This window comes from Echiichthys vipera (genome assembly GCF_963691815.1).
Source record: "Echiichthys vipera genome assembly, chromosome: 4".
Taxonomy (NCBI): domain Eukaryota; kingdom Metazoa; phylum Chordata; class Actinopteri; order Perciformes; family Trachinidae; genus Echiichthys; species Echiichthys vipera.
In genome coordinates this window covers 3,849,433-3,873,344 of record NC_139829.1, presented here as the reverse complement: position 1 = coordinate 3,873,344, position 23,912 = coordinate 3,849,433, and the positions used below count along the sequence as shown (strand labels likewise).

Below are 23,912 nucleotides of genomic sequence, written 5' to 3'. Positions count from 1 at the left end.
GAAAACCATATAATATCAGTAGCTTAATGTCAGTAGCTTATAGCCTATAGATATAGATCTAGCCTATATCCCTTTTTAGTCAGTTAACTCCAGCTATATAATTTCATTACTGTTCACCATCCTTTAACATGAGGCAAAAGTAGACCTCGCCCACCCCACTAGTGCATGCAAATGTAGTGTTAGATACATGGTTTGTCTGTTCTGAATCATTCACAGTCATATTAAACAACCAACAGAATATTACAATAAAATGAAGTTCTTTGAAAATTCCTAAAAGATTATTATAGCCAAAGCTTTCTATACACCAGTACATATAGCTTTTGTATTGAGGACAATCCAAGTAAGTGGTGCTTTGTGACTGTTACAACTGTCCTGAGTTACAAGTCAAAACATGAAAGGATACAACATAAAATGTCTAATTTTTAACAGCATGGCTCCACTGACAACCATTGCAAAGTCTTTGGTCACATCTCTGTGAAGGAACTGCCTCTGCTGCTCATTATGCTGCTGAGAAGTTGGATCTGATGGAGTCCTCTCTTAACTGACGGTGCTTCCCACTGTCACACTCTTCACTATGTGTGCGACGCTCAATGGTAATCCTGTAATTTTTTCTGCAAAGGAATAAATCTCATTAAAAGAACATTCTTCTTGTTTTTTTCTGTAGTTTTCATTATCATTCCTTTGAGTTATTCATAAATCCTTACTCATCAAAACCAATGGGAGTTTGTGTTTTGAAGTGCAAAACACAACAGCAATTTACAACACTCAATGGCATGTGGGGATACTCAAACGGAAATAGGTAGTTACAGTAGTGTGCACAAACTTTTCAAAGGGCAGGGGAAAAACGGGAAAAAAAGGGCACATATAGCGCGTCCTCGCCACTGAAGAGGGCACTATAACACACGTTTTAGCTCCCATGAGGACACTTAAGCACGGGTTTTGGCTCTCATGAGGACACTTTAGGACACGTTTTGGCCCTCATGAGGGCACTTTAGCACGTGTTTTGGGTGCCATAAGGACACTTTAGCATGCATTTTGGCTCTTAGAAGGCACTTTAGCAGAAGTTTTGGCTTCCATGAGGGCACTTTAGCATACGTTCTGGCCCCCATGATGGCACTGTAGCACGTGTTTTGGGTGCCAGGAGGGCACTTGAATGAACGGCAGATTGGATGCCTTTTTGGCACATTACTGCTGTAGGTGCAACCGGCACCCAAAGATGATTGTTCATTTCTTGATTAACTCAAACTTTCAGTTTGATTAAGACTAGGCCCAAAGCCTGGTTGCCTTTGTCTCTGAAACAAAGGCCTGCCATGCCTTCTCCCCCACAAATCACACCCAGGTGTGATTCTCCAAGGGACCCCCAAACTGTTCATTGGCTGACTTTACCTCTGACGATGACATCACCAGGGCCTATATAAAGTGTAGCACACAACCTGCACTTCCTCTTCCTCCCGACCTTTCTCCCAGATCCCTCTCCCCCGGATCTCTCTCAGACTCTTCTCTCGCACTCAACTCGACACGCTCCTGCAGGTCCAGGAGACCAGCTTTCCACTGTCTCCTCGGCCCTGGACCTGGCCTATGGCGTAGGATCACCAACCGGTTATCCTCAACTGAGCACAGGAAAGAGCGATCAGTTTCCTCTTTTGCCTAAGAGCAACCACCAAGACAAGAACCTTTCTACCACGAAGCTTCCTTTCTTCACCCAGCCACTGGCATCAAGCAACGCAAAACATCTCCCATCTCATGGACTGGTAACTAATCACCAACTGGGCATTACTACATGTTATAGGACTTTATGAACGGCTAAATAGAATTGTAACTTTGTCATAAGAACTGAGAACTGAGATTTCAAGCTGCTGGTGCTTTGTGTAACTTAAATGTTCACACCTTCTCTGCAGGGTTCCAAGCCCCCACCTCTTCTCTTTGTCTCTCACACACACAAACACACCCACACACACACACACACACACACACACACACACACACACACACACACACACACACACACACACACACACACACACACACACACAAACACACACACACACACACACACACACACACACACACACACACGCACACACACACACACACACACACACACACACACACACACACACAGACACATTTGCTGTTAGCTTTAGTTAGTTTATTCTGTTTTGTTTGTTGCATTTATTAATGTGTTAATAAATGTTTGTGTTTACCATATGTCTGTTAATTTAATATTACACAAAGATGAATGAGCCAGCTTCTACTAAGAAAAGAACTTCTTAAATCCTTCAACTAATTAAACTATTACATTTATCGGTGTTCAACCCTTAATTAGTAGTTTAATATATTTAATGAGACTTTAATTTTAGTTGGTGCCCCGAGGAACTCTGGTTAAACTAGAGTAATTTTTATTATTATCTTTGATAATTATTGGTGATAACTAATATTTACTTGATTAACCATAAGTTTATTGAGAATACTCAATCTCATAATCTGAACGTGAGTCAAGGCCCTACATTTAATTGGTTCTCCGTGTGAAGTTTTAATAAATTAAAGTTATTCATTTTTAGTAATTTTTCTTTATTAATTTTCTTTATCAAATATTTCATTTGATAGTCACACTATTGATCCAATTAAACCTAAAGTACCTACACTGCTTCTCACAGTTTTCCTTCACTTCCTACCAATGATCTTCTCTTCTATGATGGTGTGGCCTGACGTTAGTATGTGCCCATAGGAGAATAGTAGTCCTAGTGATCCATCCCCTGTGACTTTATGCCTTAATTTTCTAGTTACGAAATAGGAAAGATCTGTTTAGTGTGTTTAACTGATTAACTACTGATGTTGTTATAATATTACAAATATAAATGTACTATAAATATAACTAGAGGGCATGCAACGTACCTTTAACCCTTTGTTGAATCACTAACATATTACACTCAATCTTGAACCACATTTGCCATTGATAAAAACAAATATGCCTTTTTATTATTATGCATATTATAATCATTTAAAATGAAAATACTTCAATTAAAATAACATAATTTTATTCAGGCAAAAAGCAATGCTTATTATCTTACAGTAACAAATGCACCTCAGAAGTATTAGTATCAGAGACGAAAATTAACAAATTAGATCTGGCACCGGCCTCCAAACACTTAAATCTGGAGTTTAAATATTATATTGGTGGTATCTAAATGCCCGCTCACAGCACAGTAGGGCCAGACCTGCCGAAAAACCAAAGGGAAAAAAAATAAGGCAATACAACCTTTTCGATTTTTTGTATACTCTGAACGGCAATATGACCCTGATCACTGAGAGGCAGCAATGTGCTGCAAAGACATCTAGTCTGCTGGAAATTCAAAGAAGAAGAAGTAGATCTGTTTCTTGCAGACCACCAGACAGTGCATCCAATCAGCGATGAAGAATCACTGTCCAATACATATTTTGAACCTACCTATTCCGTTTTGAGTCTTACCTGATGCTGTTGTGTTTTGTGAATTGCTGTTGTGTTTGCTGCTCTTTTGCCATTGTGTTTTACACTTCAAGGCAACCAAATAAAGCGATCTCTAGGCCTTTGAGTGGGAGGACAGTTGGCCATGTTTAACCCACTGACATAGTATTTGAATGAAACAATATTCATACCCATAAGCAGATAAATATCACCTTGTTACCTGAAAAAGTAGAATGCAATAAGCATTGCAGTTCCTAGAACAGCTCCCACTATGACTCCAGTCAAAGCTGATACCCCTAGTCCACCTATATTGATAAAAACATATAATCCATCATACATACTTTAGATAACATACATTCCAAGTCAAGCTTCACAAGTGTCAGTGAGCAGTAGTGTTCATCTACATGATTTATCCGGGATCTCTGGTTGTGCTATATGTCTTCCTCTCAGAGTGAAATGGTCAGAGTTGAAGGAAGGCAGCATCTGAAAAGTTCCATTTTCACCAAAGTAGTTGGCCACCACCTGGAAGTTAGTTTACATTATTATCAGCCACTTGAATTCCCACAAGCACATTTGCCATCTTCTGCCTGTTAGGGAAGATGTCACAATGTTGGAATTTTGCTTTTTACCTCATAGGTTCCTGCTTCAACATTTGTCATAGCCATCAAAGAGAAATCTCCATCTCTGTCACCATTGACGTCCATAGACACCTGGCCAGCGATTCCTGTCCACCACCATGAAAACAGAGAGTATATCACTTATATCCAAAAAATATAGTAAAGACTTAATATTTTAGAAACCTTTAATGATAGTGTGAATGTTGTATTATTTCCAGGCATTATTTTCCTGCTTCTTTTTTGTCTTTTGCAGTTATCCTGACTCTGAATTTTCCTTTGATAATGTTCTTCCTTTCATGCAAAAGTTGAACAAGAAGTAAAAGCTGTTGTTGTTGCACCTCTCTCTATCATCACAGTCATTGTTGTCTGATCATTACGAGGCTTCTTCCACAGATTCTTATTGTTAATAAGCTGAAAGACATGAAAGAGGCTGACAGTAAGCTGCACATATACTGGACTAGTGAGCAGTCTATATTACTCTTTGTTTCATGTCATTTGGTTTTTATTTGGATATGGAAACATACCTATTACAGTAATGATATCAAAAATTAACTGACAGACCCGAAACAGCCAATCAAGAGTAACATAGACGACTGACTAGTCCAGTATATGTGCAGCTAACTGTCAGCCTCTTCCATGTCTGTCGCTCATTAACAATTAGCATGTATCCATGGAAGAAGCCTCGTAATGATCAGACCACAATAACCATGATGATAGTGAGAGGTGCAACAACAACAGCTTTTACTTCTTGTTCAACGTGTGCATGAAAGGAAGAACATTATCAAAGGAAAATTCAGAGTCAGGATAACTGCAAAGGTAGACAAAAAATATGGTCATAAACTTGATCTCTGATGTTATTGGGTTGTTTCTGTTCGTTGGTGAAGTGACTACATCCTTGACTAGCTCTACTAGGATCATAATATCCTCATAATTAAAGTGATACATTTCTAAAAGCTCACTATCATCAAAGGTTTTTTAAAAAGTTGAGGTGATGATGAGGCAGATTGTTGGCAGCAGCCCTTTTAGGGTTGTTTGTGATTTGCTCTCTGTGACTGAGGAGTCCTCTTGAATTCTAACTTTTCACAGATTTAGGAGCTGCTTTTAGGACTGAAACACTTGAAATTCTCTTTGACCTAGACATACTCCTAATTCAGCAAGTTAGTACCTACTTTTAGCCTTAAGATGTTTGTGAATACGGGCCCAGGTGCCTGTCATATAATGTGCATACATTCATATCACTTTAATTTAACAATATGATTAAACTGTTTCCTACAGTTTGTTGTTCTGGATTACTCATCTGAAGTGTTATTGTCCTATTTCAGTTACTGTGGGTGTATGTGTGATAATGTCCCAGCCAAACTGTATTTTGTACTAACTCCCAAGTGCCACAAGATGGCAATAGCTACATTTGAAGTACGGTATGGGATATGTGCAAATCACTGAATTTTCCACAACATGTTCCTGCAAATATTTCACAATAAAAGAATTGTTATCAAATGAAGGGATTATGTCAACTGAAATGCTACAGGGCTATCAATTTGGAATGGATACAGGAAGTACTGAGTTTGTATTAAGAGTAAAATGCTGTAACAAATACTTTAAATAACAGTGCACAAACATGCACTGCGTTACAGCACAACATGTCTCAAAGTCTGGTTAAAATGTTTAGATATTTCACTATAAATCAGAATTTATTACTAAATGCACGACAATCAAAGTAGAAATAGTACTTATTGCAGGTGCGTCTTGCTGGTCAGATATCTAAATAAGATGCAGCCGTATCCTGTGTACGTTGACTTTTAGTGCTTAACTGATGTTTGCTTGTTTTTTTTAACACTCCTGACATATTGCAACCAAAATTCAACACACTAAATATTTGGATGTGCCAAAAAGGTTTTTATTTTATATGCAATACCATTACCATTTATTTCATAATTATAAGAAACATAACAAATTAAACAGTTTTTCTGTAATCTATGAGCACAATGCAATCAGAAAGACGTTTACATTTTATAGATTTTAAAGAAAATAGTAATGCAAACAAAACAGATGATGCCGGAGTGGAGATAACATGCAGTTGACCTCTCACTTTCAGCAATACAGTCTATGTCCACTTCAATATGGACACTTACACTGCATTGTAAACTGGGGCTGGGACAACCAGTTAATTTTAATTATCACAATAATTGATGAGGATGAAAGGGCATCAATTTCATAGTAATTTAATGCATTTGACCAATGCATTAGCTCTGTAACTTAACAGTTTAAATATTTCTAATAAATGCTGTTTTAATATACTATGCGCTTAGTTAAATGGTCATTTTCTAAGACAGCAAGGCCTTCATTACTTGTGTGTACGCATTATCTGAGGCAGTTCTCAATCAATTTGAAGAAAAACAAAATCAGGTGAGAAAATATGTGAATGAGGGCTTTATCCACAGTGTGGGACACAAATCTGTGCTTAAACCATGCATATAAACGTTTTACACAGAATTCATCAATGTTTTCTTACCTGAGCTATAAAAAGTTACTTTAGAGTTGAAAGCCTTTTATAGATAGGACAGACAGGAAATGGGTCGAGAGAGAGAGAGAGATGCAGCAAAGGGCTGTGGGTCAGAGTCGAACCCGTGGCCGCTGCCTCAAGTACCTTTAGCCTCCTAACATAGGGCGACTGCTCTAACCCATCAGCCACCGACTAATGACTAAAGTTAAGTCATTTTGACAAAATTCTCTGGGAGTCACACATTTTAAGCAAAAGTTATAAATATGTGATGAAGTTGAGCACTCCATCAGTATTATAGTATATTCTTGAGATGGGTCTTTTTGAAGGTCTCTGTCTTGTCTTGGAAATCGGCCACAATTTTACTCGGCCTTAGACAAAGAGGGCTCTGGATTTTATTTAAAGATTCTAGTAAAGATTTTGGTGGTGAGTGGTAAATGGACTTGCACTTATATAGCACCTTCCTAGTCTTCTAACTACTCAAGATGCTTTCACGCTACTCACATTCACACTGATGGCAGTGTGTCATGCAGTGTGGGACTCGTACTGGTCTGTTCTGGTCTTGACTTGGTCTCAAACCCTCAAAGTCTTGGACTTGTCTAGTCTTGCTACACTCTGGTCATGGTCATCATGACTTGGTCTTGGGTTAGGTGGTCTTGACAACAACAATATGTTCCAGAGTTGCAGTGGCTATTGGATGTGTAAATGATATTCAACCTGTCCACCCACCCTCACCACCTGGGGTGAGGTGCTTAATCCCAGGTTCTTAAGCTTTGTGACAAGCCTAAGGGGAACTTAAGTATGGTGGTAAACACTGAATAGCAGGTTTGCATAGATCCCTTTCCTTTCCATGAGATAGAGGGTGGTTTGAAGGATGTGTGCCATGATGTCTTACGTTGATCACTCCAGTGTGCTGGGTAAAGAGATGTAATCCTTGCCCAGCCATTAAAAGCACTTCCTCGCTACAGAGGTGAGTGCCACTGGGCGGTAGTCATTCAGGAAGTATGTTGTTGTTAACTTCAGAACAGTTATCATGGTGGACTTCTTTAAAGAAGACTGTTGTAAGGCTGTAGGTACATGCGATGCAGATACAAAGCAATGTTGATTCTTACAAGCTGAAAATTGAACTTCAGGCATGTTTGGATATAAGGCAAAAAGGTCCAACCAATATTGTGTGAGGGTGTGAAAGAACCAGAATGTTTAGGATACAGTGCCTTCTGCAATCTGTATCTGTCACTGTGGGGTGAAAGAGAGTGGAAAATCTCCACTCCAAGTTTCTCCATTGTAACCTGATCCCTAAACAGTCTAAAGGCTCCAACCGCAGCATGACACTTCTTCTGTCCCTGGCGACCACACCCCAGACTACCTCTCGACTTACCGGGAGAGCAAAAGATTGGGCCACCACAGAATGGGAGAGACAATCTTGTGAAATTATTCTCCACAGATATGAAGAATGTGTTCGACCATTCCTCTCCCAGAAGGGAGGCAAGAAGGAGAAGAGTTGCTGACTACTCCATTGAGATAAGAACTGTGACTGATGTTGTTAAAATGAGCTGGCGGTCGAGGGGCCATCAGCATCAACATCACCGTTCGATGGCTGTCTTTTCAAGTGTCAGAGATAGAGAGCAAAATGTATCCACTAAACTCCAAAATGAGTCACGACAGCCATTTTTTACTTCCTCAACTCCTCTAGCTCTGGCTCTTATGACCCTAGTGGCCCATGCAGCTTGGCCAGACTTAGTTTTCAAAGTGGAGCGACAGGGCTGCCTTCAAGAGATGGCCTGACCGAACAGTTTATATCATCCTGCCCAGTAAAAGGACAGTGCTGGAGAGCCACACCATCGATCCAGAAATGCCTTCCTGTCCTTTACTCCATGGTCAACCCTCTGAACAATAACACACTCTATTAACATATTTCATCAACTCCAAGTTCCTGAATTGCATCTTTGCCACCCAGCTGGGGATCAGCCCTTGATCAAGCCCATAAATGCCAGGGCACTTGATAGTCATCTTCTCTACTCAGTAACCCAACAGAGCAGTTCACAACTATCTGGGCATGTCATGTAAATCACCATGAAACAAAATATTTTTGATCTGCAATCTGTTATTTTGGGTTAAAGGGTGCTTATTATGCTTTTCCCTTAGTTTCTGTCATACATACACTGTTTTAAATGTGGTGAGTTCATATTAAACATGGCCAAAACCTCAAGTAATGAGGTAAACATATGTACAAGTAATCCCTGTGTGCAAAAAACTTACGACTTTCCTGAACGCTCTGTTTCTAAAAGTTTTTTCTACTCTCAACTATAGTTGACTCGAAGCCGTTCTGGGTTGACACCTGCACAGTATGCCGGCCAAGCCCACGGAGTACAGCGACGCCACACTATCCATTTTCCCATTACTCAAAGTAGGACTAAACTTCCAGTCTGTTTAACCTCTCAACACCCACCAGTTTGTTAGCAATCCAGTTTTTCAGTATATTGTCAAGACAGTGCTTTTTTGGTTGTGAGGGAAAATTTATTTTGCTAAAGAAGAAAGCAGGCCAACAACAGCCAAGTCTGTATTTGTTCACGCCACTTCAAGGACTCTTTTATCAACAAAGCCCAAAATGTAGTTGGATTTTTGACAAAGCTAATGCTAAAAGATGGTTCTTTTCCATCTATAAAGGACAATGTCAATGACTCAGAAGCTGTAAGTAACAATAAACCCCTCAAATGATTGTCTTGTATTGATAGTCGTACCTGGCTTGTGAATCCATAGGGTGCTAACGGTGATGTGCACATGAGCTTGCAAAACATCTGTGCCCCAGCAGTCAGATACAGACCTTTTTAAAGTTGTAAACATAAACATTCTTAATGTGTCCATGTTTGATTCCTGTTGCAGTAAATGTGAATGACATCAGCTGACAGGAAGTTAACCAAGACCAAGGCTGTTCCCTAGCAATGGAATTCCATTAAAAAGGTCTATACAGCTTTATTTAAACCATCGGATCACACTTTGCTGGAGTGCACATTCTATGATAGCTCAGTCTATTACATTATAGTGGGAATGCCTTAATGCATCCGGGCATTTTTTGAAAAGCTACTACTTCAGTCAATTTTAAGCTACAAAATTTTAAGCTACAAAAACCATTCAAATACCAAAATATTCAGTTTTTTAAGGACATGATGGCAGTGACTTATACTGTCCTCTTGTGCTTTTTAAAATATCAAGTTTTTTCCCACAATGCAACTCAATGGAGAAAATCTTCAAATCCTCTTAAACATGCTCCACTTAAGCCTGTGAATGTTCTCATTCGTCCAGGTCATCGTTATCCTCAAAGCAATTTCAGTCAAAAACAACTGGACTGGTTGTTTGTCTAGGAAGACGTTTCACCTCTCATCCAAGAGGCTTCATCAGTTCATGTACGCATCTGACCAGGCTGGGACTGGTCCAACTAACTGGTGTGGAGATCCAGGTATTTAACCTCTCACAAGGCCGATGATGTCACTGAAACCCTTTGTGCTCCAAGTGCCCACGCCCGTCGTTAGAGTGACAGTCGGTGGTGGGCAGTTGGTTTCGACGTCGTTAGTGCTCTATTGAGTCTGAACGACAGTCGTTGGGGTCACCCGGGCCATGTGTGAACAGTTGTCCTTTGAGGTTAGATTGTTGAATCTCCTGGGAAGGGACGAAAGGGCGGCATTGTAAATTGGAGATAAGTGGTGTCTCAGACCCCCTCCTCTGTTTAGCGATGGTTTCTCCACTTTAACATAGATGGCTTCTTTTACTCCTCTTTCAAACCATCTGTCCTCTCTGTCCAAGATTTGGACATTGCTGTCATCAAAGGAGTGGGCTTTCTCCTTGAGGTGTAAGTGGACAGCCGAGTCCAGGCCTGAGGAGTTAGCTCTCCTGTGTTGGGCCATGCGTTTATGCAGTGGTTGTTTTGTTTCTCCAATGTAAAGATCTTTGCATTCCTCGTTGCATTGGACAGCATAAACCAGGTTGTTTTTGTGGTGGTGTGGTGTTCTGTCCTTCGGATGTACTAGTCTCTGTCTGAGTGTGTTACTGGGTTTGAAATACACAGGGATGCAGTGTTTGTTGAAAATCCTCCTGAGTTTCTCCGATACCCCAGCCACATATGGGATGACTATGTTGTTTCTCCTGTTATCTTTTTCTTTCCCAACCACTTTGGTTTTCTTTCTGGAGGCAGCTGCCGTTTTAACAAAGGTCCAGCTGGGGTAGCCACAAGTTGTGAGGGCGCCTCTCAGGTGCTTGCGTTCTTCCCCTTGAGCCTGTGAGCTAGTGGGTACGTTATCAGCTCTGTGCTGCAGTGTTCTGATAACGCCAAGCTTGTGTTCCAAAGGGTGGTGAGAGTCGAAAAGTAGATATTGATCCGTGTGAGCGGATCCACCTAAAAATGGATCCAGATGAAACCATGGTGTCCTACGATGTGACTTCCTTGTTCACCTGTATTCCAACCATGGAGGCCTTGGCCACGGTAAGAGAGCGGCTCACACAGGACATTTCCTTACAAAACCGAACAAATCTCAAACCAGACCACATTTGCCAACTTCTGGATTTGTGCCTGAATACCACATATTTCCAGTTTAATGGCATTTTTTACAGACAGAAACACGGCTGTGCCATGGGTTCACCAGTGTCCCCGATTGTGGCAAATCTGTACATGGAGGAGGTAGAGGGCAAGGCGTTGAACTCCTTTAAAGGAGTAACCCCAAGCCATTGGTTCAGATATGTGGACGACACATGGGTTAAGATCAAATCCAAAGAGGTGCAAACTTTTACTGAACATATCAACTCAGTGGACAGAAACATCAAGTTCACCAGAGAGGAAGTTAAAGATAACAGCTTGCCCTTCTTGGACTGTGACGTCCATATGGAGAATGACAGGAGCCTCCACATAGGGGTATACAGAAAACCCACTCACACGGATCAATATCTACTTTTCGACTCTCACCACCCTTTGGAACACAAGCTTGGCGTTATCAGAACACTGCAGCACAGAGCTGATAACGTACCCACTAGCTCACAGGCTCAAGGGGAAGAACGCAAGCACCTGAGAGGCGCCCTCACAACTTGTGGCTACCCCAGCTGGACCTTTGTTAAAACGGCAGCTGCCTCCAGAAAGAAAACCAAAGTGGTTGGGAAAGAAAAAGATAACAGGAGAAACAACATAGTCATCCCATATGTGGCTGGGGTATCGGAGAAACTCAGGAGGATTTTCAACAAACACTGCATCCCTGTGTATTTCAAACCCAGTAACACACTCAGACAGAGACTAGTACATCCGAAGGACAGAACACCACACCACCACAAAAGCAACCTGGTTTATGCTGTCCAATGCAACGAGGAATGCAAAGATCTTTACATTGGAGAAACAAAACAACCACTGCATAAACGCATGGCCCAACACAGGAGAGCTAACTCCTCAGGCCTGGACTCGGCTGTCCACTTACACCTCAAGGAGAAAGCCCACTCCTTTGATGACAGCAATGTCCAAATCTTGGACAGAGAGGACAGATGGTTTGAAAGAGGAGTAAAAGAAGCCATCTATGTTAAAGTGGAGAAACCATCGCTAAACAGAGGAGGGGGTCTGAGACACCACTTATCTCCAATTTACAATGCCGCCCTTTCGTCCCTTCCCAGGAGATTCAACAATCTAACCTCAAAGGACAACTGTTCACACATGGCCCGGGTGACCCCAACGACTGTCGTTCAGACTCAATAGAGCACTAACGACGTCGAAACCAACTGCCCACCACCGACTGTCACTCTAACGACGGGCGTGGGCACTTGGAGCACAAAGGGTTTCAGTGACATCATCGGCCTTGTGAGAGGTTAAATACCTGGATCTCCACACCAGTTAGTTGGACCAGTCCCAGCCTGGTCAGATGCGTACATGAACTGATGAAGCCTCTTGGATGAGAGGTGAAACGTCTTCCTAGACAAACAACCAGTCCAGTTGTTTTTGACTGAAATTGCTTTGAGGATGCTCCACTTAAAAATTTCAGCTACAGACTTAAGTTCCAACTTAAAACAACAACATGAACCTGAACTATTGGGCAATTATTGAGCTTTAAGCTCTTTTACAATTTTAAATGACCACCATTCAAATATGATGCTGTTTTCAGACTGTCATTGTTCAGCCACAGAGTGGAAGACTCAACAGAGTGAAAAGCAGCAGAAAGAAAATCTCTCTTCAACTGCTATGATGTCTACCATTTGTTCTCTTCATATATCATTTTGACTTAAAAATGTCTCAAATAATTTCTAAAGGCAATAACTGATGGGAAGGGGAGCAGAAACAGGGTTTTTCTAAAAACTTCTCTAGTTCTGACAGCTTTTGCACTTCCCACAGAAATGTTACACTACATGTCCACCAGGGTGTCTTGTCTCTCACTGTCAAAGATCTAAGCGATCAGAGTCACAGTCTTTGAGCTAGAAGCAGGAAGGTGAAAGGTGTGCTCCAATACATTCTCTATGGGTCGCTTTCTGCTCCAGGGGTCAAATAGCACTGACCATCGCTATGGCAACATGTCACTGCAGCTCCTGAGACAGCTGAGATGACATCATCACTGCAGTCTGACACTTCCACAAAATAAAAGCCAAATATGGTAACTTTGTCATAACAGGAACATCAGGACAAACCACCCTTTTCAAAATAAAAGCCCCTAATGGTCACAACATGTTAACAGTAAGCTGAGATGGACCTATATTTTAAAAATAAAAGCCCCAGAAGGTATGTATCATTATAAAAATCCCATTTGTAATTTTTATGATCATCACAATGACAACACTTGACTACAGCTGCAGAGACCCCGATGACTGAGATGACATCATCAGTTCAGTCCAACCTTCAGGTAAGTCAGTCAGGGCAAGACAGTCTTTTTCAAAATTACTTTTTCTAAAACCACAAAATATTCCACGTTTCATACATTAATGGTATTATTAAACTTTCATACTAATTTAAAACATTCATACTTATTAAACCCTTTGTCACTCTTTCAACTATTACTGCTTTTTCAGCTTTTTCTTTCACATTTAAGCCAGCGCTGAAGTGTATCTTCAGCCTTTAAACATATTTATTTTTCAACCTTTTCATTTTTTCACTTCACCTTTTTCTTACACATTTAATCCAGATTTGCAGTGTAGCTTCAGTTTTGCAATTCTGTATATTATTTTTAGGATATTAATAACTAACTATTTTTGCTTTAGATTAGACAGGCATCATTGATTCAGTGAGAACAATGTGTTTACCTTCAAAAGTTCTGTTCCACATGCGTGAGATGATCTCTGTTCCATTCTTCTTACTGTATCCATTTTTCATGGCTTCATGCAAGGCGATGGCATACAATAGCATCGCATCATGGAATCCCTCAACAAACATGTTGACCTGAAATGGAACATATAGTCTGATTCAAATCACACTTTTTGCACTTCATAGTCTGACCAACTAGTCTACTTGACATGACAGCAGTGCGTTTTTTCCATTATGAATGGATACCAGAAAGTGGTTCACCCGAAGAAAAATTCTATAACTAGCTACATCTGTTACATAGTTACATCTGGCTATTTTGCATTCTGGCCCTCTGCATCCACAAGCTCAGTGTCCAGTGAATCTCACACGTGGCTCTTTTCCCTGCATTATCTTTGAATGACGGATCTACTTTTGCTGGAATAGGTCACTTCTCTGTAAAATGAAATTGACTTGTGAATGTATATAAATGTATTGGCAGTTGGACAAAAAATCCTTTCTAGTGATACATTTCTTTTGTTTCTGACTTTGTCAGTTAAACCTCAGTCTGCTCTTGCGCTTGTGATCACCCAAACTCTGTTTTAATGCAGATGAATTCACAATATAGTTGTTCTCTTAAACTGTGTTTCTGTTGTCAGACAATGGAACGAGTATGAAATCTGATCATGGCCTTGTTCACCAGCAATAATTTCCTAGCTGCTAAGCTGCAGATGAAATCATTATTTTATAATCATGACTTTGTCAGACAGTCTGAACAAAAAGACAGTTTAATGACAGTAGCTGCACTGTGAGAGTTATATTGACATTTGAAATGAATGATGACAGAGAAGGTTAGAAGCAACGAGGGGCACAAGTCCTCCAAACAGCTTCTTGTGAATACAGAGGGTGTTGAGGCCCAAAACAATGTCCAAAGTCATTGTTCTGAGGCTTGATACTAGTTTTTATCCTTAATATTTTGAACCTAACTTCCGATGGAGAATTGAATCAGCCAATCAGCTTGCTTATTGCGCAGTTCTGCACAAAGCAGCAGTTGGCTCCTCTGCAGACACGTTTACATATCCTCAGAGGAACCTGTCCTCAAGTGACAATATTCTATTTAACGCTTAAGTTAAATAAGTTACATTTAAGGCACCAAAAGGACTTGGTCAAGATTAGAAAAAGAGTAATGGTTTGGTTTAGTACTTCCAGGACAATAACACTCATCCCCCGGATGAAAGTCCTGTATTTGTGGACCCATCCACCACCAACCAACCCTCCTCCCTTCACAGATTTTAGTGCTATTATACTATGTCCACCTGATTTCTTTCTTTGCTACAGAGGTAATTTCTCAGCAGTAAATATATTGATTACATATGAATTATACTGCATTACTTTTCATAGGTCTATGTACGAACAGTGAATGAGGACATCCTGACCAAATACAGACCAGTGGCACTGACTTCTCATATTATGAAGTCCCATAGAGAGACAGTTCAAGAAGCCCTTTGATGAGCCCGATGTGGGCAGCGCTGTGAGGCAGCACTGTCGGCTACACTCATTCAACCTCTGCAGATGTTCTATCATTCAGTGATGGCCAGAGGTCTGTGCTCTGTGAGGGGGGAGCAGGCTAAAAATAGCAGACACCAACAGGTGGAGTTGTCTCACCCCCTTCATGTCTTTTAGGATGAGTACAGGAGCATCTTCAGCAACATACTGATACATACACTTCAACTTTTCTCTAGCACTGTCATCAGGTTGACCAAATACCTGAAGAATTATGAAACCATCAGCAATCTCCAACATTTGAAAAACCCTATGAGAAATGCAAGCAGCCCATTTTGACCAATCACAGTTCTTGCTGTCTCCATGCGGTATCTCTGTAGTCGCCATAAGCTTGACATGTAGCTGTTATACAGTTTTATAATGCACAATGTTATTTTTAGTTGACACATAGCAGAGTGATGATAAAGTGAGGGCAGGATAAAGTTAATGTTAATGGAATAGACTGTAAGTTAATGGAAGAGACCATGTAGGACTTAATGTCATTCTCTGGGGCGGCCTGTGGCTTAGTGGTTAGAGCATGTGCCCCATATACAGAAGAGACTAGTGGTCCTCGCGGCAGCTGCCAAAGGTTCAGCTCCGACCTGTGGCCCTTTGCTACATCTTGCCCCCCATTAAAAGACATAAAAGAGCCAAAAAAAACTTTTAAAAAACATATAATAAAGTCATTAATTCAGAAACTGGGACATTTTAGTTGTTTATTTGGGATTTTGGATATCTGTTTATATTTTTTAAACTTGTACCTTTATTGAAATTGTATTTTTGACTCTTTGCTACTTTGCACTGCAACTGCATCTGTAAGTTAATCATACATCAGTAACTAATACTTCAGAGAGATTCCATAAGATAAACAGACATACGTACACTTCCGCAGTCTTTGCAGTCATGGAACCCAGCTTTCTCAATGGACTTTTTCATTTCCATGGAGAAGTTTTCAAACTCGGGCTTGACTGTCCTGAGCAGTGTCACAGTGTTCAAAAAAGCATAGGCTTGCATCGCGTCACTGTCATATTTATCTCCTCTCTTCCACGAGCCATTGCCTAGAATTTAAATTATGTACGACAGGAACAGAAACATTTTCCAAACATTATTGTTTGATTCAAATATATTTCAAAAATATTGACCCTGAAAGAAGGCAACATTTTTATGAAACAGTAATAAACACAATGGCAAAACAGAAACTCAGAACACTGCCCAGTATCTGCTAGTTTCCTGAGCAGTCTCTGACTCATTGTCAATAAGTGCGTTAATGAAATCCGATCAACCTGGAAACTAGTCAGCGAACCAAGCCCCAGTAGGTTGGTTAATGTAGGTTGGTTGCAGTGTAATATTTCAGCTGTCATTAGGAGCAGCCAGGGAGCAGCAGGTGGGAGCAAAGGGACATGACTGTTTCACAGATTGTCTGTTTCACAATGCTGTCAGGATATAGTGACAGTTTCAGCAAATATATTTAACATGTATAATAATAATAATAATAATAAAAATAATAATAATAATAATAATAATAAAAATAAAAAATAATAAAAATAATAATAAAATAATAATAATATATTGTTCTTAGAAACTTATAACTTCAGCTTTAAGACTACAGAAAATGTGAAATAATTCCATTGGATATTCAGTATCACTTGAGTTTGTAAAAACAGAAAAGGACATAAAAGTAATGTGTTGTTTACTTTACCGTAAGAGGAGGCATTGAAGAGTTCAACATTAAAGAACATATAATTGCCATTGGTCAACCGTCGTCTGTGTGCAGCCAGCATGATCTCTCGAATTTTGTCTGCTCCCATACACATGATCACCACTGCAGAAAAAATGACAGAGACCAATGCAGTTATAGTTATTAGCCAGAGGGAGCAGTTTGCATGAATACCAAAATTAGATCATATCATTAGATCACTTAGGGGCATTTTCAACATTTTCAGTGAAGTTATGCCACTTTTAAGAAAAATCCGGTGTGAAAGGCCAACAGAACCACAATCTGAACACTGATTTACTATTAAGTGACAGAGTGGTTTGCAAATATTTATGATGTTTATTTAAATAAAACTCTGACAAAGTAAATTGAATTATGAAGTGTTAAATGTTTACATTTCTGGATGAAATCTTGACAATCACCATGTTTTCTGGGCATGAAAAAAAATGTTCAATCTTATTTGGTATCACAGTGATGTACCATTACCAATACCATTACTAAAATACCACAAATCAAATAAATGACACATTTTGTGGGGCTTGTGTGATGTTACAGAATGCTATAGAAGGCTTTCACCAAATAAAGTGACCAAAATACAACCTGACACAGCACTTCTTTTTTCTACAATTTTCTTTATTAAGTATTGCAAAAATAAACCAAATAATTTAAAGAGGAATAAAAAACAAATAAATAATAAAAACAAATTAAAAAAAAAAAGGGGGGGGGGGGGGGGGGGTCTCTCCTTCCAGGCACTAGGAAGTGTCCTCAGCATCATCAGCAGTAACAGTAAGACTAATTATTAGACTAAGAGCGTGCTCACACTATCCTTTTGGCCGCGGCCAAAACCGGTTTTTCAGCTAAAGTCTAGTACCTTTAAGTAGTGTGAGCGCACCCGCTCCGCGCTCAACTGGGGCCAGCTGGGCCGCCACGGCCCGCTTGAAATAGGTGGGCTTTAGCGGAGCCGTTTGCACATGTACGAGCACGAGCGTGCGCACGTGTACGCGCACGAGCACGAGCCCTACGGCAGTAGCGTTATGTCCGCCTGTTCGGACATGTAAATAGAAGGACGGACCATGCGCGGACATTTAACAACAACAACAATGGTGGTGAAAGGTTCACGTTGTGTTTACTGCAGATTTGGTCGGATGAAAATATTCAAAAACAGTCGACAAGACGCACAAAAACTCCGAAGTCTATGGAAAGATTTGTAAACAAAGCCACACACACGCGATCAATGCGTGTGACGTGTTACGGCTTGAAGGCGTAGGGACAGCAAGAAGTATTGGCCGAGGCCCTGGTAGTGTGAGTACAAACGGGGCTGGGGCGCGGGGGGGACAGGGAGGGGGGACAAGTACCCTAAAGTCCGGGTCGTGGTCCGGGAGGACAGTGTGAGCACGCTCTAAGTATTACTAATAAGAACCAGCAATGGGTCACAGGTTTGGTGGAATGCTGTCAAAGATCCCCTCAGTGAAAACCTTGGTGGAGAAACATGTTTCCATTTAAGGAGAGTGTTACGTCTGGAGAGCAGGGTGGTAAAGGCCACGACACTTTGCGTAGTGATGGGCAGATTTTTAGACGGAGGGAGCCCAAAAAGAGCAGTCAGGGGATTGGGTTCCAAATTTGTGTTCAGAGCCTGTTTGAGAGTTTGAAATATATCGGACCCAAATTCAGCAAGCTTCGGGCACGTCCAGAACATGTGTGCGTGGTCAGCTGGGGACTGCTTACAGCGGTTACATAACTTTGACTAGGGTATATCTTAGCCAATTTAGCATTTGTGAAATGGGCTCTATGTAGCACCTTCCACTGTAAGAGGCCGTGCCTAGCACAAATCAAAGATGAGTGGACCAGTTTCAGAATGTCCCTCCACTGGACCTCAGTAATGTCTACCCCCAAATCCTTTCCCCATGCATTTCTTGGTGATACAGTGGGGACTGGGCTCAGAAGAGTGATCTTATCATAAATGACAGATATCAGTCATTTGTGTACGTTGAGAGACAGGAATTGGTCTATCTCAGCTTCAGGGGGGTGGTTCGGAAAATGTGGGAATTGCTTTTGGATAAAAGGATTACATTTGTCGGCTCAAACATTACCCTTTTACAAATGAGGATAGTTGCCCCTCTCATTCTATCTGTAATTTTTTAGTGAAACAAGTGGCTCATCCAGGCCCTCTTAATATGTGGGGTTTCAGCTGATTGAGATGTGTTTCCTGCAGGAACATCACATCCCCCTTAAGGTGCTGTAACTTTGTCAGGACCGTACCAATTTTTGATCACTTTGTTCATTCCCTTAGTATTCCAGGAAATCAGACGCACTCCAGTACCTGTCTTTAGAGCATTTGCCATAGGAACAATACTTAATAACTTACTTAATAAGTTATAATGATACTGCATGACCTGAAGTATTCTGTAGTAGTGGAGGAGGAGAGAAGGGAGGGAGAGTAAAACAGAGAAAAAAAACAAAAGAAAAAAGGAACCCAAACACACAGAACACAACAAAACAACATAAAAGAAACAAGACAGTGACATTGTGACCAATCTGAGGGCTACTCCCATAGAAAAAAAATACCCTTCTGAGGTCTCCAGCTCGCAACTATCAGCTAAACTGAGCTTCCGGGGGCTCCTCCCTTAACTAACAGTGTTTGACCCCTTGATTCACATGAGAATAATAACAATAATAGTAAAAAATAAATAATTATAATGATGATTCTGAACAGACAGTGGCAGCCTCTGGTGAATAATCCTCATATATGGTGATAGGGGAGCCTCTGTACTCCAGTTTCCCTCTTCTGGCACGGGCTTCACGTATGAGCCTATCTTCTGAGAGTGGTCGGACTGTGGCGTGGACGTGATCCAGCTTTGCTTTGAGTGTTGAAATGGAGGCTTTGAGATCGACGAAGAGGGCTTTGAGATCGACGGAGAGGGCTTTGAAATCGACGGAGAGGGCTTTGAGATCGACGGGGAATGCTTTGAACTCGGTGGAGAGGGCTGCACAGTCCATCTCCAAGATGTTAGTAATGGCCGCCATTTTAGTCTCACCACATGCCTCCCCTGCAGGGTTAGCCTTCGCCCCCTGGTCTTTTACAGTCTCTCTGGTCGCATGCATCGGCATATTTAGGTGGCGTATCTGGCAAACAGGACGGATATTACTATTGTAGGGACTTTCAGGGTCCTGAAACAAAAAAATTATCAAAAATTGTGGGAGCAAGACTCGGCCTGTGTCTACTCCATGTCAGTCAATCCTGAAGTCTGCCTCAAGCACTTCTGAGGGAACAAATATGCACTGTATTTAAACTATACAGCTGTCTGCACAGACTGCAACCTTAATGCATCTTTGTCTTTAAGAACTGAAGCTGATGCAGCTAATGTACTGCTGCTACAACCAGTCCTCATCCCAACTTGTCACATACTGCTGTTTGTCGGTGCCCTTTGGTGTCACTTGGTGTCAGTGCACTGGGTAGCCTTAGCACTGGGACTCCACTACAGTCGCTGTTTTAGTCTTAACATGGAGTGGTTAAAGTGGTCAACGGGGCTAACACAGTTAATGTGGTTAACGTGGTTAATGTGGTTAACGCTGTTAATGTGATTAATGTGATTAACGCAGTAAATGTGGTTAATGTGGTTAAGACACTTAAAATGGTTAATGGTGTTTAAGTGGTTAACGTCGTTAATGTGGTTAACACAGTCAATATGGTTAATGTGGCTAATGTTGTTAACATTGTTACTGTGGTTAACATGAAGACAAACACGTTCCAGAAGACTGGTAGCACAGGGTTGGAGGGCCGTGTGGACCAGGCCAATGAACTGAACCCATTTACTGCGGCCAATCCCCCACATGACTCTGCTGCTGCTGGCCCCTCAACTAATGCCACTTTACCTTCCCCTACTCCTCTTCCTTACAGACCCCTTGACTGCCCCTCACCACCTTACCTCACACCTACCGTACTGAGTCAAGTCTTCAGCCTGAGCCTGCACATCCAGAGGGTCCCTGTGCTGTGGAAGACGTCCTGCCTCGTACCTGTGCCAAAAGATGTCGCGTCCCAGTGGCCCTCGGGACTACAGCCCCTTACGTCCCACATCATGAAGACCATGGAGAGACCCGTCCCCGGGCAGCTAAGGCCTTTAGTCAGGCCCTTCACTGATCCACTACAGTTTGTTTACCAGCCCCACCTGGGAGTTGATGATTGCATCACCTACCTGCTGAACAGAGTCTACAGTCATCTGGACAAGCCTGCGAGCACTGTGAGAGTCATGTTCTTTGACTCCTCCAGTGCACTCAACACCATTCGTCTGGTTTTGATGGGTGAGAATATGGCTGTGAAGCAGGTGGAGGCCCCCATCGTGTCCTGGATTGTGGATTACCTGATGGGCAGACCACAGTATGTACGCCTACAGAACTGTGTGTCTGAAAGGGTGGTCAGCAACACTGGGGCCCCACAGGGGACTGTCCTCTCTCCCTTTCTCTTAACCCTCTTCACCTCAGACTTCAACTACTGCACTGGGTCCTTCCACCTTCAGAAGTTTTCTGATGACTCTGCAATAGTTGGCTGCATTGGAAAGAGGGATGGAAGTGAATACAGGACTGCTGAATCATCTGCAGCTCAACGTGTCTAAAACAAAGGAGCTCATAGTGGATCTGAGGAGAGCAAAAACACCCGTGACCCCAGTCTCCATCCAGGGGGTCCCTGTGTACACTGTAGAGAAGTATAAGTACCTGGGGGTGTACTTCAATAATTTGAACTGCACTAGAAACGCAGAGGCTGTCTTCAAAAAAGGCCAAAGTCGACTCTTTTTCCTGAGGAGGCTCAGGTCCTTCAACATCTGCAGCACGAATCTGTGGATGTTTTATGAGTCTGTTGTGGCCAGTGCGATCTTCTTAGCTGTCACATGCTAGGGCAGTGGGCTGAAGGTCGCAGACAACAACAGACTGAACAAACTGATCAGGAGGGCCGGTGATGTCGTGGGAGGAGCTGGGACATCTTGACGACCGTGGCAGAGAGGAGGATGCTGTCCAGGCTCCGGTCTGTCTTGGACAATGTCTCCCAACCTCTCTATGACACACTGGCCCAGCAGATGAGCACCTTCAGCAGAAGACTCCTCACACCCAGATGCACCACAGAGCGCCACAGGAAATCTGTCCTGCCTGTGGCAAATTTAATTAAAACTTCTCTCTCCCTCCATTAGCCGTCTTCTTCACTGCTGTCCTGCATGTTTGTTTTGATCCTGTACCTGGCTCCCGCCTGTGGCACACTTTTTCTTTCAAATTTATTTGTCATTCATTTACAAAACAGTGAAGCGCGGGTCAGAATGACGTCAAAGTCACATTAAATGCCACCTGGCTGTTCAGATTGCGATCGCATAAAAAAAAATCTGCTACGTATCCGATGTGGGAGCACATTTAAAAGTAATAGCCTAATTCTGATTGGAAAATGTCAGATTCAATGGGACTTGTGCTGTTCACACTGTCAAAAGAAAGTCAGATATGGGTCATATATGAGCCATATCAGGGGTCTGTTTCCCAAAACTCAAACCAGAGAAAGAGGGGTAACTCTAGCCTGTTTCACAAAGAGAGGTAACTTAACCTCTCGGTCAGTTACCATGGTAACATGCTCTCTGAAACTAACCTGGTCGGGACCAGGTTTTTCTCAGAAAACCTTGAGTTTCTCTCCGTCTCCGCCCTCTTTCAGCCGAACACGGCATTTGATTTCCTCATTCATTCAGTCAGCAGGCGAGTTTTGGAGTAGTATGGTTCTGTCGTCTGTTTTTCCAGAAAATCATTGCAAAAATCATTCAGTAGGCCTACATTAGAAGTTATATTAGGTGGCGACTATTTCACTACCATGGCATGTCCTTTTGATAACGATCCCGTGGATGAAGCTGCAGCATTACTGCACAGAGAATTAAATATTCGTTTGGAGATGATTATCAAACTATTGATTATAGATGTTCTTGCATTTCCAGGCAATTCTCTTTTTGAGCGGTACCGTTACATGTCACAGCAGATATTGCCTGTTGCGCTGCGTTTTTTTGCAAAAGGGAGTTTTTTTATACAACGTATAAAAATCATTCAGTAGGCCTATATTAGAAGTTATATTAGGTGGCAACTATTTCACTACCATGGCATGTCCTTTTGATAACGATCCCGTGGATGAAGGTGCAGCATTACTGCACAGAGAATAAAATATTCGTCGGGAGATGATTATCAGACCGCGCATAGACGTCCTTAATATACTGCAGCCATAATTACAAAATGAATGAAATGGATCTTTTGAGCAAGTTGAATGTATTTGACTTATAGTTTCCTAAATATAATCCCAGCTTTTCTTGCAATTCATAGGTTCAAAAGTGTGTGTTTTGAATTGGGTTACTGGTAAATAAACTACTCCTATATAGCCTTCTGATCCAGAATATCACCATAATGCGAGGGGTGCATTTCACGGCAAGGGTGCTGAATACGGCACAACACCGTTTCATGTCACAGTCCATCATTTACATACACAGCCTCATCCGTCCTTACATTTCCAACATCAACAACCAAAGTCATGCTCTCACATCCCAGCAGATATTGTGTGTTGCGCTGCGTTTTTTGCAAATGGGAGTTTTTTATACAACATTTAAAACAGCCACTTACGGTAATATTTACTTTACAATGTAAAACCTGCTCAAAATGAGGCATCACCATGAGATTGTGCCGATGTTTTACCTGTTTGAACAATGTTTTTATGTTTCATCTTAAGCTGCTGCCAAGTGCGCTTCTCCCCCGTGTGAAGCACTTAAATTAAATAAATTAATAGACTACCACTCAAGCAGTTCCCCCTGTGATATTACTGTGATTGCAACAGGACAACATTCAAACTTACGCACTGA

At 41.5% G+C, this 23,912-nt stretch overlaps 1 protein-coding gene across 1 annotated transcript in view; it reads right to left on the bottom strand.

Moving 5' to 3' along the window:
- Positions 1 to 484: 484 nt before the first annotated feature.
- The window catches only part of npr3 (natriuretic peptide receptor 3), a 53,895-nt gene continuing 30,467 nt past the window's right edge, over positions 485 to 23,912 (bottom strand). Inside the window, exons 2-8 of the mRNA XM_083913219.1 lie at positions 17,035 to 17,157; positions 16,218 to 16,393; positions 13,817 to 13,952; positions 4,075 to 4,169; positions 3,850 to 3,967; positions 3,666 to 3,750; positions 485 to 611 (exon numbers count right to left, since the gene is read on the bottom strand). Coding sequence (XP_083769345.1) covers positions 500 to 611; positions 3,666 to 3,750; positions 3,850 to 3,967; positions 4,075 to 4,169; positions 13,817 to 13,952; positions 16,218 to 16,393; positions 17,035 to 17,157 — 845 coding nt within the window. The 3' untranslated portion in view covers positions 485 to 499. The remainder of the gene's footprint in view (positions 612 to 3,665; positions 3,751 to 3,849; positions 3,968 to 4,074; positions 4,170 to 13,816; positions 13,953 to 16,217; positions 16,394 to 17,034; positions 17,158 to 23,912) is intronic.